At 51.7% G+C, this 13,167-nt stretch overlaps 1 protein-coding gene across 7 annotated transcripts in view; it reads left to right on the plus strand.

The window, feature by feature from the left end:
- RALY (RALY heterogeneous nuclear ribonucleoprotein) overlaps nucleotides 1-13,167 on the plus strand; it is a 115,274-nt gene that overhangs the window by 48,976 nt on the left and 53,131 nt on the right. For 2 of the 7 annotated variants that reach the window (XM_083873074.1, XM_083873080.1), the window contains exon 1: nucleotides 8,026-8,076. The exons of the other annotated variants lie outside the window; for them this stretch is intronic. In XM_083873074.1, the coding sequence (XP_083729200.1) occupies nucleotides 8,074-8,076 (3 nt within the window). In that variant the 5' untranslated portion in view covers nucleotides 8,026-8,073. Of the gene's footprint in view, nucleotides 1-8,025; nucleotides 8,077-13,167 lie in introns of those variants that run through there. 7 annotated transcript variants of the gene reach the window in all.

Genomic DNA, 13,167 nt, shown 5'->3' on the forward strand with positions numbered 1-13,167 from the left:
CATTACTGCAGATATTCAGGTTATTTTGTCATCTGTGGCCGTGGTTTGCAAGCTGAGCCCAAAAGTGGGAAAGGGGTCAGAGGATGGGCAGCATATGTTTGTTAAAAACACACAGCAAGGCAAGATCATGAGCTATTACCTGCTCCCCTGGAGTACAGGCACAAAACACAGCAGGCTGGGGCTCAAAAGAGTGATTATCTACATAGCTCCCTGTTCCTGCTGAAAAATACTTTGGTTAGAGCTGTGCTCATATATGGGATTTCCATTTTCATGGGATCCTGTGAGACTGAGCTGGTTCTGTCTGCTGGGGAGCAGGTGTGTAAAGAGTGGGGCTGAAGCTGGCTCTGGCAATGGATGTGGTTGGTTATATCATGTCCTGTGAATATTGGGGAAAGGTTCTTCCCCCTTAGGGCACTGCCCAGGCTCCCCAGGGAATGGGCACTGCCCTGAGGCTGCCAAAGCTCCAGGGATGCCCAGGGTGGGGTTGTTGGGGTGTCTATGCAGGGCCAGGAGCTGGGCTGTGTGATTCTGTGGGTCCCTCCCAGCTCAGGACATTCCAGGATTCTATCATTCCACCTCCTGACTCCAAGACATCAAACTGGTAATCCCTTGAGTGTAGCAGCCCTGGGGTGTTACCACCATATGGAAAATGAGGAGGTACAACAGGCACTGCATGGGTCATGTAGAGCTTAGAAGATCCCAGAGGAACCAAGGCAGCATTGTTGGTTTAATTGGCGGCTGGTTATAAATACCTGCAGTTCCACAGTGAGGGAGTGGCATGGTTAGACTTGGTTAGGGAATAAAGTGTGGGAACTGTAGGACTGTAATTGGCCATGGCCTGGAGGAGCTGCCTGCGCACTCAGAGGTGTGTAGGAAACATGGGAACTTGTTCATTCCATTGATTTTATTCTATTATCTCTCTTTTATTTTTTTCTCTCCCTCATTCTCCCTGTTTCTCATTCTTCCCTCTTCAGCTGAGTTTGGCACTGCAGGTAGGATCACCCTATAGCTCCTGAAGATAGGTCAGTTCTCCGATGATGTCAGGGAAATCTGTGACCTTTTTCCAAATTAAGAAGCTCTGCTTGTCCATCTTCAACAATTTTTATCAATGCATGAGCAAAGGAAACTGCCTCCCTTCTCCCTCTGTCTCCAGGTACAGAAATATCCTTTTTTTCATGTAGGAACAGCCCCTCAGTCTATCCATCCTTACCTTACCCTACTTTTTACAAAGGTGTGCCATGATAGGAGAAGGGAGGAAGGCTTAAAGTTTAAGGAGGGCAGGATTAGATGGGATATTGGGAAGAAATTCTCCCTGTGAGGGTGGGCAGGCCCTGGCACAGGGTGCCCAGAGAAGCTGTGGCTGCCCCTGGATCCCTGGCACTGTCCAAGGCCAGGCTGGACACGGATTGGAGAAATCTGGGACAGTGGAAGGTGTCCCTGCCCATGGTAGGGGTGGGATGGATGGGCTTTAAGGTCTCTCCAGCCCAAACCCTTCAAGCAGTCCCTGGCAGAGCAGTTTGCAGCACTTTGGGAGGATTTGTTTTCCAGCTCTCAAACAAAACCTTTGAAGAAGCTGGAGACCATTTAGAGGTCAGTCAGTGACACAGTTTGAGATTCAAAGTGAGACTCCAACTTAAGCAAACTCAAAAACTGGAGAGGAAAGCTGTACTTTACTGATGGACTTCAGAGAGGGGATCCTGCTCTGTGTTTTGTGGAGATTGTATGAAGACAGTAACTGACAGACAAGGATGTGTTTGGATCTGTTTGGATAATTTATCTTCTGTTGTGAATTGTGGTTCTTTTGTGAACCACCCCAGGCCCCTTGGTGTGGTGATTGATTCAATCCCTCTGCCTTCCCCTGGGAATGACACCTCTTCCCCTCTCCATGGGCTCTCTGCAAACAAGGAGCTATAAATAAACACCAATATCTCTATTTGCAGGGGGTGGAAAGCTGCACTTGAGCTCTGCCTTTGTACTTTTAAATAAAAACAGGCAGGTAAGAGATGCTCCAGGCCAAATTGGGAACACACATAGATGCTGCTTTGTGGCACATGAAATCTGCAGAACTGTAAAATCAGGTGATATTATTTTGTAATTTGAGGAAAAAGTGGGAAAGGGATGGAGAGTTTTTGATCTGGACCCAGCCAAGTCTTTCAGTGAACTTTTTCTTTCTCATGCTCACAGGCAGAGGATAAATGCTGCAGTTTGTAGTGCTGGAGGTTTTATGGCCTGGCAGCAGTGATGCACTAGGAGGGGTGGAGGAAGCTGCACTTGCCTTCCTGGCTGTGGAAAGTCTGCTCAGACCCATCTGCAGGGAGATCTGGGGAAAAACCTTATTGTGGGGCCCTGGGTGGTGCCTGCGGGGTCCTGTGTGATGCAGGGAGGAATGAAGGGCTGGACATGGTGTAGCAGCATTAATTGGAGCTGCTGGAAAGTTGATCAGCAATGTAAAACTTGGCTGGATTTTGGCTCCAGGACTCTGTGATGAGGGAATTCCCATCAGTGCAGCTCCAGCTCATGGGCAGCACTCAGTGTCGGGAGCATGTCCAGGGAAGGGACAGAGCTGGGGAAGGGGCCGGAGGATTCCTGAGGGAGCTGGGAAAGGGGCTGGAGAATTCTTGAGGGAGCCAGGAAAGGGGCAGGAGGATTCCTGAGGGAACTGGGAAAGGAGCTCAGCCTGGAGAAAAGGAGCTCAGGGGGAACCTTGTGGCTCTGCACAAGTCCCTGACAAGAGGAAACAGCCAGGGGGGTCAAGCTCTGGGAACAGGAACAGCAGGACAAGAGGAAATGGCATCAGTTGCATCTGAGGAGGATAGACTGGATATTGAGAAAACTTCTTCCCTGGAATGCTGGTCAGGCATTGGAACAGGGCAGTGGTGGAATCCTCATCCCTGGAAGTGTTCAAAAAATATCCTTAGAGACTTGGGTTGTGCTGGGCTTGGCAGTGCTAATGGGTTAATGGTTGGACTCAGGATCTTAAAGAGCTTTTCCAATGTGGTTCCATGAGCCTGGAGGATGAGTCCATCATCCTGCTCAGAGCCAGCTGCAGAGTTCCTGGTGCTCAGTTGAGAGCTGTTCTGTCACTCTACAGGGCAGTTTTTCTAAGAGAAATGACCCCAGAGAATGTTCCCCTGGACTGCCGTTTCTTCCTCCTGAGCACTTCTCAGAGCTGTCTCCTTGGTGAGCAGTGATCCATGGATCAGGAGCTCCATCTCAGAGCCACATGTGGCAGGAAAATCCTTCACCATCTCTCACCAATACTGATGGAATGTCAGCAGAAAACCCATCCCCAGGAGAGGCTCTGCCAGCTGCTCCCTGCTGCCTTTTTTCCATCCTGCCCTCTGAACTCCCAGTGCTGCATCCAGGGAGGGATGTCCCAGCTCTCCAACTCATCTCAGTTTCTCCTGCACTCTGGTGAAGTGTCCCTGGACAGCTCTGCTGTGGGGCCAGCACAGCACTTCACATGGAAGGGGGTGTCCAAAGTCATGATATCTGTGCTGGAAACCATTCCTGAAGGCAGGACAGGGAGTGGAGATGGAGCTCCTGCCTCTGGCCCTTCCTGGGAGCCCCCTCCAGAGCTGAGGGGAGCAGGGAGTGTCCTGGGGGTTGATCCCAGAGTCCCTCCACCCTGAGAGCCTCTGCTGGGACTGGTGCTGCAGCAGCTCCAAAGGTCTGTGATCATGGAGTCATGAATGGTTTTGGAAGGGACCTTAAAGCTCATCCCATCCCACCTCTGCCAGGGCAGGGACACCTTCCACTATCCCAGGCTGCTCCAAACCCTGTCCAGCCTGGCCTTGGACACTTCCAGGGATTCAGGGGCAGCCACAGCTTCTCTGGGCACCCTGTGCCAGGGCCTGCCCACCCTCCCAGCCAGGAATTCCTTCCCAATATCCCATCTAACTCTGCCCTCTGGCAGTGGGAAGCCATTGCCTGTGTCCTGTCCTCCATCCCTTGTCCCCAGTCCCTCTCCAGCTCTCCTGGAGCCCCTTTAGGCCCTGGCAGGGGCTCTGAGGTCTCTCTGGAGCCTTCTCCTCTCCAGGTGAACACCCCCAGCATTCCCAGCCTGTCCCACAGCAGAGGGGCTCCAGCCCTTGGAGCATCTCCATGGCCTCCTTGCCACTTGTTCCAGCAGCTTAATTTCCTTCTTGCACAGGCAGCTCTGCAGGTGGGGTCTGACCTGAGCAGAGGAGGAGAATCCCCTCCCTTGAGGTGATGATGAGCTGCCAGTGCCTCATGCTGCAGAATCAGGGCACTACTGCACCTCAAACCACCTCTGGTGGGCTCAGTGAGACCTTCTGACATGGGAACTTCCCCTGTTCCTCACTGCCCGTGCTCTGTTTCACGTCAGTTCACTTGCAGAACTATTTCCAGAGTCTCTGCAATAGTCCTGTAGTCCCTTGGGATGTTTGTGCTCCTGTGCCTTCATCCTCTGTGTGCACTCAGTGCCAGGGCTGCAGTGCTGTGCAGAGGAGCTGTTCCCAAACTGGGATAACATCCCCTGCATTCAGCTGACTTGCATTTCCTCCTTATCCTTGGTATTAATCCCAAACTTGCAGAATCACCAGGTATTAGGATTTGATAGAGACGCTGCTCTTTGTGTGACGAGGCAGCTGATGGAAGTCTTAATACTGCAGGTGGTGAGCTGCCAATCCATCTAAAGCCAGGCTGCATTAGCACTCTGATATCTGAAATTTCCCTCCTGATAGCAGAAGATCCCTCCAAGGGGGAGCTGGGGGAAGCAGAGAGTGTTGCCTTTGTGCCTGGCTGGTGTGTGACTGCTGGCTCCAGCTGGGTCTGCTGGCTCTGGCACATCCAGAACACTACTGTCAATCTGGATATGGCTGGGAAAGGAGAGCACAGCATCCCACTCCCAAAAATGTCAGGCTGCAGGGGAGGAGGAGGGACAGGGCTGAGGGAGCAGGTTTGGGTTGTGTCTGCAGGACTGGGGACGATCAGGATGTGACACCACCCAACAAAGGTGCTCACTCCCCATTCCTCCATCTTCCATAGCCTTCTTCCATACCCATCCTCTCCTTTCCTGGTATGAGACAAGGCTTTCATACCTATCCTCTCCTTCCCTGGCATCAGACAAGGCTTCCATACCCATCCTCTCCTTCCCTGCTGTGAGAAAAGGCCACAACTCTGTGGTCACTGTGGGGTCCTGAGCCTCCCCAGAGTTTGGGGACCCTGCCTGGCTCAGGGGTCCCATATCCAGACCCTTTCCCAGGGCATGGAAATGGATGCCTGGATGTCTGAAGTGTGATTTGGGCTGGTAACTACACCACTGGTATTTAAGTACCAAAAACCTGCTTTCTGTTGGGCCACTTCTGTTTTCCAGTTCTAGGAATAACCTAGAACAGCGGGCAGGAAACAAAATGTTTAGTTTATAAAATTAAACTGTTGTGGTCATGGTGGACAACAACATTTTCAGAATATCTTTTTCCCCTTTTCTCACTGTAATTCTCCACAGTGGCCAGGCTGGTTTTCCCCACCTGGTTCCAAAAAGCAAACACAGCTTAGTTCAAGGTAAATCCTGCTCATCCCTCCAGGATTCACCATTCCCTTGCCCTGTACCAGATCCATCACTTGTGTGGTGTTTCCAGCCCAGCTGGGAGGAGGGATGAGCTGCTCTGAAAACCCCAGCTGTGATGATGGAGCTGCATTCCATGTGCTGGGAGCAGTCTGGGCAGAGCAGGCAGGGGATAAATATGGAATATATTCCATGAAGTAACTTGGTGGTTCTCAATTAATACCCTAATTGCCCCTTTTTTTAATTATTGACTCCAAAATTACCAAGCTGAGTTGCAAATGCTGTAGAATATAAAAAGGAAGGAAGGACTTTTTATTGACATTTTGGAATTACAAATTATGTTTGTTGGGAAAAAATGAGAGACCGTCTGTTTAATTGGTCGTAGGATGCAATTTGTGAGCATTTAGGTAAAAAAATACAGCTACCTAGGGGATCATTAAAGATCCCTTTCCTCTGAGTCAGCAAAGCTCAGAGCTGGGGAGAAGGCAGATCTATATTCCATAAAATTCAGAGTAACAAGGAGCTCTGTCCCAGGGATTGCTCTTGGCAGGGAGGGAGGTGCTGGCTCAGGTGGGATGGACAGAGAGGAACAGAAGGTTTGGGGGCTCAAAAAGAAAAAGCAGAGGCTCTGCTGGCTGAGGTGGCTTGATCCTATCTGGAATGTGGGGCGAGCCCACCGGGTCAGAGGAAGTTTCTGGCTGCAAACAGAAAATAAAATTTGGGATTCTTCTAATGGTTTTTAGCTTACTGAGGGTGGATTTAGATGGGATACTGGGAGAGAATTCTTCCCTGTGAGGGTACTGAGGCCCTGGCACAGGGTGCCCAGAGCAGCTGTGGCTGCCCCTGGATCCCTGGCAGTGCCCAAGGGTGGGAAGGAATGTGATGCTGGCGCCATTCCCACTAAGCCCTTGGACAAACACCACTGGGAGCTGCTATTGCAGGGAGAGTTGTTAACAGCAGGCGTTAGAAGTGAAGCCTCTAGTCCAGGTGGCAGAAGGCTCTGGAGATTAAAATCACCATTTGGACTGAGAAAGGCTCTGCTCTTACTCACTGGATGAATCAGGATTTGGCACAGGATGTTTTTGTGGAGAAGGAAATCGGGGCTGTCTGGTGCCATCATTTTCCATCAGAGAGCAGGAGAAGGGGGTGCTGAAGGGAGGGATGGCAGGGCAGGACCAGGGAGGGATGGCAGGGCAGGACCAGGGATGTGATGGCAGGGCAGGACCAGGGAGGGATGGCAGAGCAGGACAAGGGAGAGGTGGCCCTGCAATGAGGGATGTGTGGAAGCAGAGCCGAGGGAAGGGTGTGCATGGACAAACACCTGGATCTCGTGGCTCTGCAGGCTGTTGCCTCCTTGTGTCTCCCCACTGAGAGGCTCCTGTGTGCCCTGGGGGTCTGGCAGGTCCTGCCTGCAGTGCATCCCACCTTACACAATCCCTATGGTGTGGTAACTTGTGGGACATCAGGTGTCTGCCATCCCTGTCCCCAGCTCGTCACCATCACCTGATGCTGGCTTCGACACCCTCAAGCTCACCTGGTGTAGGTGAGCAGCACCAGCAGGACAGACCCACCCCAGGCTTTGCAGCCCCCCTGGACTCTGTGGTGGCCCCTGAGCTCTGAGCCTGCTGTGCTTTTAAGGGCTTGGAGCTGCGCAAGGAACAGTGGTGTTGGATCAGGGCAAAATTACAGAATCTGGAATGGTTTGGGTTGGAAGGGACCTCTATGATCATCCAGTGCCACTCTCTGCCATGGGCAGGGACACCTTCCACTGTCCCAGGCTGCTCTAAGCTCTGTCCAGCCTGGCCTTGGACAGTGCCAGGGATCCAGGGGCAGCCACAGCTGCTCTGGGCACCCTGTAGTTGCTCAGCCTCTAGGAAAGGTCCAAGTTCCAGCCCTCTCTGTGTTCCTGCACCATGGCCAGTGTGGGAGAGGCCACCAGGCACTCTGCAAAGAGGTATGAAGGAGAGGTTGCTCCTGGTCTGCACCAGGGTGCTGCTCTTGCAGTGCTTTTCCTCACTGGAAAAGGTTTTGCAGCTTGTGGACCCATTTCCCTCTTTGGACTCCCCATTTTCCTGTTCCTTCAGGCTATTCCTGCCTCTGGCTGGGTGCTGGGGCCAGAGCAGCTCAGGAGCTCTGTCCCCTGCCCCTGCAGTCCCCCCTCAGCCAGGGCTGTGCCATCCACTCCAGCCTGTTTGGTATCCACCCTCAGCTGGGCAGTGTCACATCCTCACCCACTGCAGCACCGGGGAAACAACACAATCAACAGCAACTCCTCCCCCCCGGCTGAGATTGAGTTGAGGAGCAACTGTAAATCCCTCCTATGATTTTTTCCCCCTTTTCTGTTTGTTTTACCCAGATCTAATCAATGCAATAAAGGGCAAAGCAGCAGTTTTGTTTATTTATCACGGGGAGCAGCACAGCAAATAGTGAATCGCTTGGCAGTTTGCTGACCAATGCTCTCCATAATCAGAATTTTTCAGGCTCTTTGCAGGGAAGTCCTGTGGAGTGGGGATACATCAATAATGCCATGATCACAGAGTTGGATGGTAAGGCCACCTTCTATAGATTTCATAGCTCTCCATAACAATAACATTGGGAATTTTGTTCTACAGAAGAAAAATTGAAAGGGTGAGTTTCAATTCAAGTGTTTTTGGTTAAAAATTACTTTTTCAGTGCAAATTGACATAGATTTACAGAATCACAAGAGTGGTTTGGGTTAAGAGAAGCCTCAAACATCATGGAACCATGGAATATTTGGGTCGAAAAGGACCTTAAAAGCTCATCCAGTGCCACCCTTATGCCATGGGCAGGGACCTTTCCACTATCCCAGGCTGCTCCAAGCCCTGTCCAGCCTGGCCTTGGGATGAGGCAATTGTCATAGAAAGTTTTTCATTTTGGAGTTGTCATGCTTCTAACAGGAAGAATGAAAGCTGTAACCTTTACTGGGAAACATAAATTGTAACTTTGAGTTTTAATCTAAGAAGAGGGGGCACAGTTGATACATTTTTCTGTAAGTTTTGTGATTTCATGGCAAACCCTTTCCTCTCCCTTTCCAGCTGCTCTCCAGCACTGTCAGGGGGTATTTTCTGATAGAAGAGTGAGAATTCCACAGCAAAGCCCCATTCTCTGCTGCAGGTGCTCTGTCCCTTTCCCAGAGACCTGAGAATTCCATTCCAGGGGAGCCTCATGCATCTCATTTCCCTGGGTCTCTTCCCCCAGCACATGCTGCTGCTTTCTCAAGGGCAACATTTGCTTCCAAGCCCTGCCAGCCCAGCTACTGGAGATACAGGTGACAAATTGGCACACAAGGAATGGAATTAACTTGGATCCCTGAATAAACCTGGGCTCTTGAGTGCCATATCCAGCCTTTCCTGGGATGAAACACAACCAGGGCTCAGCACTTGAGCAGATCACAGCTCACCAAGTGTCCTCCTTAAGGTGCTGAAAACATTTGCCTTGGTTCCCTAACAGGGATGGTTCACCCTGTCCCCTCCATCACCAGTCCCTGTCCCAAAAACCTTTCTGCTCAACCACTCCCAATTTTCACCTCCTAATTAGCAGTAATTGCTTGATCTCTGGGCTGGCTGAGCTGGAGTTTCCCTGGACCACAAATAAAAGTTTTCATGCCTCTGTGGCAAGGCAGGAGCCTGATGTGGGGCAGCCTGTGATGCCCAAGTCCAGGAGCTCTGGCAGCTCCAAGCCCAGGCAGGGATCAGCAGGAGTGGGCAGGGAAAAGGGATGGATCCCACTGCTGCCAGCAGGGCCCTCTGGAAAGGTTGGATCTCCCCCAAACCTGCTGTCTCCTGGTTTAAGGAGCCAAAGAGATCCTTGCCCAGGAGGTTTCATGGATCATGTCCATAGAAAGACTTTGACTAGAAGACTCTCACTTTGAGCTGGGCTTTTCCAGCAGGGAGTTACTGGATGTTAGCTGTGTGCTCTGCTCAGGGCTGGATTTGGGGTTACCCCAGCAGGATTCGGGACCAGCCCTGTGGCACAAGGGAGCAGCCTCAGTTTCCCCCAGGCAGGCACCCCGAGGTGTCCCTGGGCACATCCCCTTGTCACAGCTGTGGGAAAGGCCTGCTGGCCTGTGCTGGGGCTCTGGCTGTGGAGGAGCAGCCTCAGCAGTGCAGTTCCCCAGGATACATCTCCCAAGGATGCTGTTCCCAGCCCGGGTGCAGCACACAAATATTTGCTCAGTCGAGAAGCACTTGGCAGCCTGCAGGTAAATATTGTTGGAGCAGTGACTCCATTAATGCATTCCCAGGGATTGGGACACATCTGCCACCAGCACGAAGGAGTCCTGGGCTGGGAGAGCAGCCTGTGCCCCACCAGCTGAGGGCTGGGCTCCCAGTTCCACCCAGAGCCACCTGCAGGCCCTCAATGGGTGCTGGGTGCCCTTGGGGATCAGGGAGAATACATCCTCCTTCTCCAGCCCCTGAGCAATCACCTGGATATCACCCCTGGAATGGTTTCTAGAGAGGAGAACCCCAAGATCCCAAATGATTTCAGCTGGAGCTCCCTGGGGGTGCAGAGTCACTGAGCTGTGCCAGTCCCTGGTGCTCCAGCACATCACTGGGGACAGCCCTGTGCAGTGTCTCAGCCAGGGCTGCTGGTGGGGTTGGATATCAAGGAAAATTCCTGCATGGAAGGGCTTGTCAAGCACTGCCACAGCTGCCCAGAGCAGTGATGGAGTCCCCATTCCTGGAGGGGTTGGAAAGGAATGTGGCTGTGGCACCTGGGGACGTGAATTAGGACGTCGTGGTGGTGCTGGGTGGATGGGTGGACCTGATGGTCTCCGGGGCCTTTTTCACAATGATTCCATGATTCTGTGCCAGACAGGGAGTGCCCAGAGCCCGTGGTGGCCGTGCCCTGACCTCAGTGGGAAGGTGGTGCCTGCTCAGAGCTCCAGCTGGGACAGCCAGGACCTGCTGGTGCTGGTGGCGAGAGAAGAAACCCCGGGGCAGGGCTCCCGTCCAGGGAGGACCCCGAATTCCAGGGGAGGGTGACCCCCCTGCAGCTCCCGGGTCAGTGCAGGGATTTGTGCAGCAGCTGCTGTCAGTAAAGGCTGTGGATGAGCCTCATTAACGCTGCCTTACGAGTGCAGTTGAATGTAATTGTTCGCTGTGCTTAAAAACCAGAACCAGGGGGAATTGCCAGAATATATTCTCCGGGTGTGAAATGCAGAAATAATGGAGCTGGGGGCTGGAGCTGGTGTTTAGAGCAGTGTAAAAAAAGCAGAGCTGTGATTTAAGGAAGCAAATAAAACATTTCACGTGGTGCTGCAGTTTTACACAGACAGGAATGGGCTCCCAGCTGCTTCTGCAAAGTGGGAGGTAGAACCCAGTGGCAGAGGAGGTGGGCTGGGCATGGATTCCCAAATCTGGGAAATCATCCCAAGGCAGGCTGGCATCTCCCACGAGGGCAGGGTTAACCTGCTGCCCTGACCAGTGGGAGGATCCCTGGGGATGCATTTCCTTAAGGAGAAGCCTGGAGGGTCTGGGAGGTGTTGGGATCAGCCCATCACTGTCATTCCACCATTGTTTGTGCCTCTTGGTGCTCACTCCCAGTCCAACCCAGCACTGAACCTGAGCGTGATTGAAGTGTCTCTTTCAGACAGAAATGCAGTTAAGATGTCAACAGTCAGACTCCCCTGCCCCCCTTGTCACTCGTGCCAGTGGTTAATCATTTCCCTGCTATAATTTGTGCCCTTTATCTCATTTGAATTGGTTGGGCTTCAGCTTGCAGCCATTTATTCCTGTTCTGTCTTTACTCTTTTGATTAAAGAGCCCTTTGGTATCTGGTATTGTCCGCAGATGAAGGTTCTTACACACAGTAATCACATCACCTTCCCATATCCCTTTTGATAAGCTAAACAGAACGAAGTCTTTAATTTTCCTTTTGTCAAGCATTTTGTTCCCACCCTGAATCACCTTTGGGGCTGCTTGTCCTTTATAATTTATTCTTTTTCAATCTGCAGAATTTCAATCTTGAATTGAGCATCTCAGTTTTCAAACCAGAAGTGCAAAAGTCCTGCCAAGCCCCAAGCCCTGAGTTTGGAGTCTGCCCTAAGCCCTGGAACTCACCCTCCACAGAGCCCCCTGTGGGTGCTTGTCAGGCAGGAAGCCCCAAAGCCTGGGATTTGGGATCTCTGCTCTGGAGCCAGGCTGGGAGAGCTGGGGGTGCTCACCTGGAGAGGAGAAGCTCCAGGGAGAACTCAGAGCCCCTGGCAGGGCCTAAAGGGGCTCCAGGAGAGCTGGAGAGGGACTTGGGGACAAGGTATAGAGGGACAGGACACAGGAAATGTCTTCCCACTGGGATATTGGGCAGGAATTGTTCCCTATGAGGGTGGGTAGGTCCTGGCACAGGGTGCCCAGAGCAGCTGTGGCTGCCCCTGGATCCCTGGCAGTGTCCAAGGGCAGGTTGGACAGGGCTTGGAGCAGCCTGGGAACAGTGGGAGGTGTCCCTGCCCATGGCAGGGGGTGGCACTGGGTGATCTTTAAGGTTCCTCCAGCCCAAACCATCCTGGGATTCTGTCTGTGGTTTACCACAGTCACAGCCATGAGCCTTCAGAGCAGGAGTGTGGCACTGCACAGAGTCACCTCAGCAAGGTGTCCCCAGACTCTCCTGATGTGTCCCATTTAGTCCTTTTGGCCAGGCCAGCTCAGGTCAGGACAAAGGCAGCTGCACCTGGATCTGAAGCTGGTTTGCTCCTGGTGCCTTCCTGACATGACTCCCTTCACTGGGGGCACCTCCAGCTCTGCTTGGGCATTTTGCCTTCTGATCCTCCTTGTCAGAACATGCAGAGGAGAAAAAGAGACACCTGAAGGGGCTCAGTTTTGTGAGACTTTGCTAGAATTCCCTCCACAGCTTTTCGCCACTTCTGGGCTCTTCCAGCTTGAAGAAAGTGAAGAACCCAGGGGAGTGAACTGCAGGAGGCAGCTCTCCCTATAGCAGATGGAAATCTGGGATATCCTGAATTCAGAGAAGCTGAAACCATTGAGGATCAAGCCCTTTAATCAATATTCCTTTCACTGTCTCAGAGCCATTCCAGCAATGGTGCAGCCTCATTTCTTTGCAGCAAACCTTGCAGTCGACCCAGAGAGGGGTTATATTTGCATAGTCCTCACTTTCTCTATCGCTCTCTCATGTTTTTTGAAAGCTTGGATATCTAAAGCACTTAGCTCTGTGTTGAGTGTCTCATTAAATTGCAGAACCCTGCTTTTCTAGGCTCTGTTAATTAAGCACTTGATTGAAAGTCTAAGTCTGAAGGCTTGGGTATTGACTCCAGCTTTGCTAACCTGAGGTGATCTGCTCAGTGTAGTTACAGCTTGCCCAGCCAATTTCTGAATGTCCTTCCCCCTGCACTCCCCAGGCATCCCAGATTGCTGCAAGCCCTGGTGTTTCCACTGTCTTGGCTGGAAAGTCTGAGATTTATTTTAGCTCTTGAGCTTTGCTGTCACTGGAGTTTGCTGCTGCAGTTGTTGGTTAATAAAGACTGCCTGGCAATTTAGCAGGCAGCAGTTAATGACCAGCACAGATTTTGTCTTGGATGCTCGAGTAGCCTGTTGGTGTTGTTATTTTATTTTATTTTATTTTATTTTATTTTATTTTATTTTATTTTAAATTTTATAGACTTA

Source organism: Zosterops lateralis, assembly GCF_965231275.1.
Source record: "Zosterops lateralis genome assembly, chromosome: 16".
Classification (NCBI taxonomy): Eukaryota; Metazoa; Chordata; class Aves; order Passeriformes; family Zosteropidae; genus Zosterops; species Zosterops lateralis.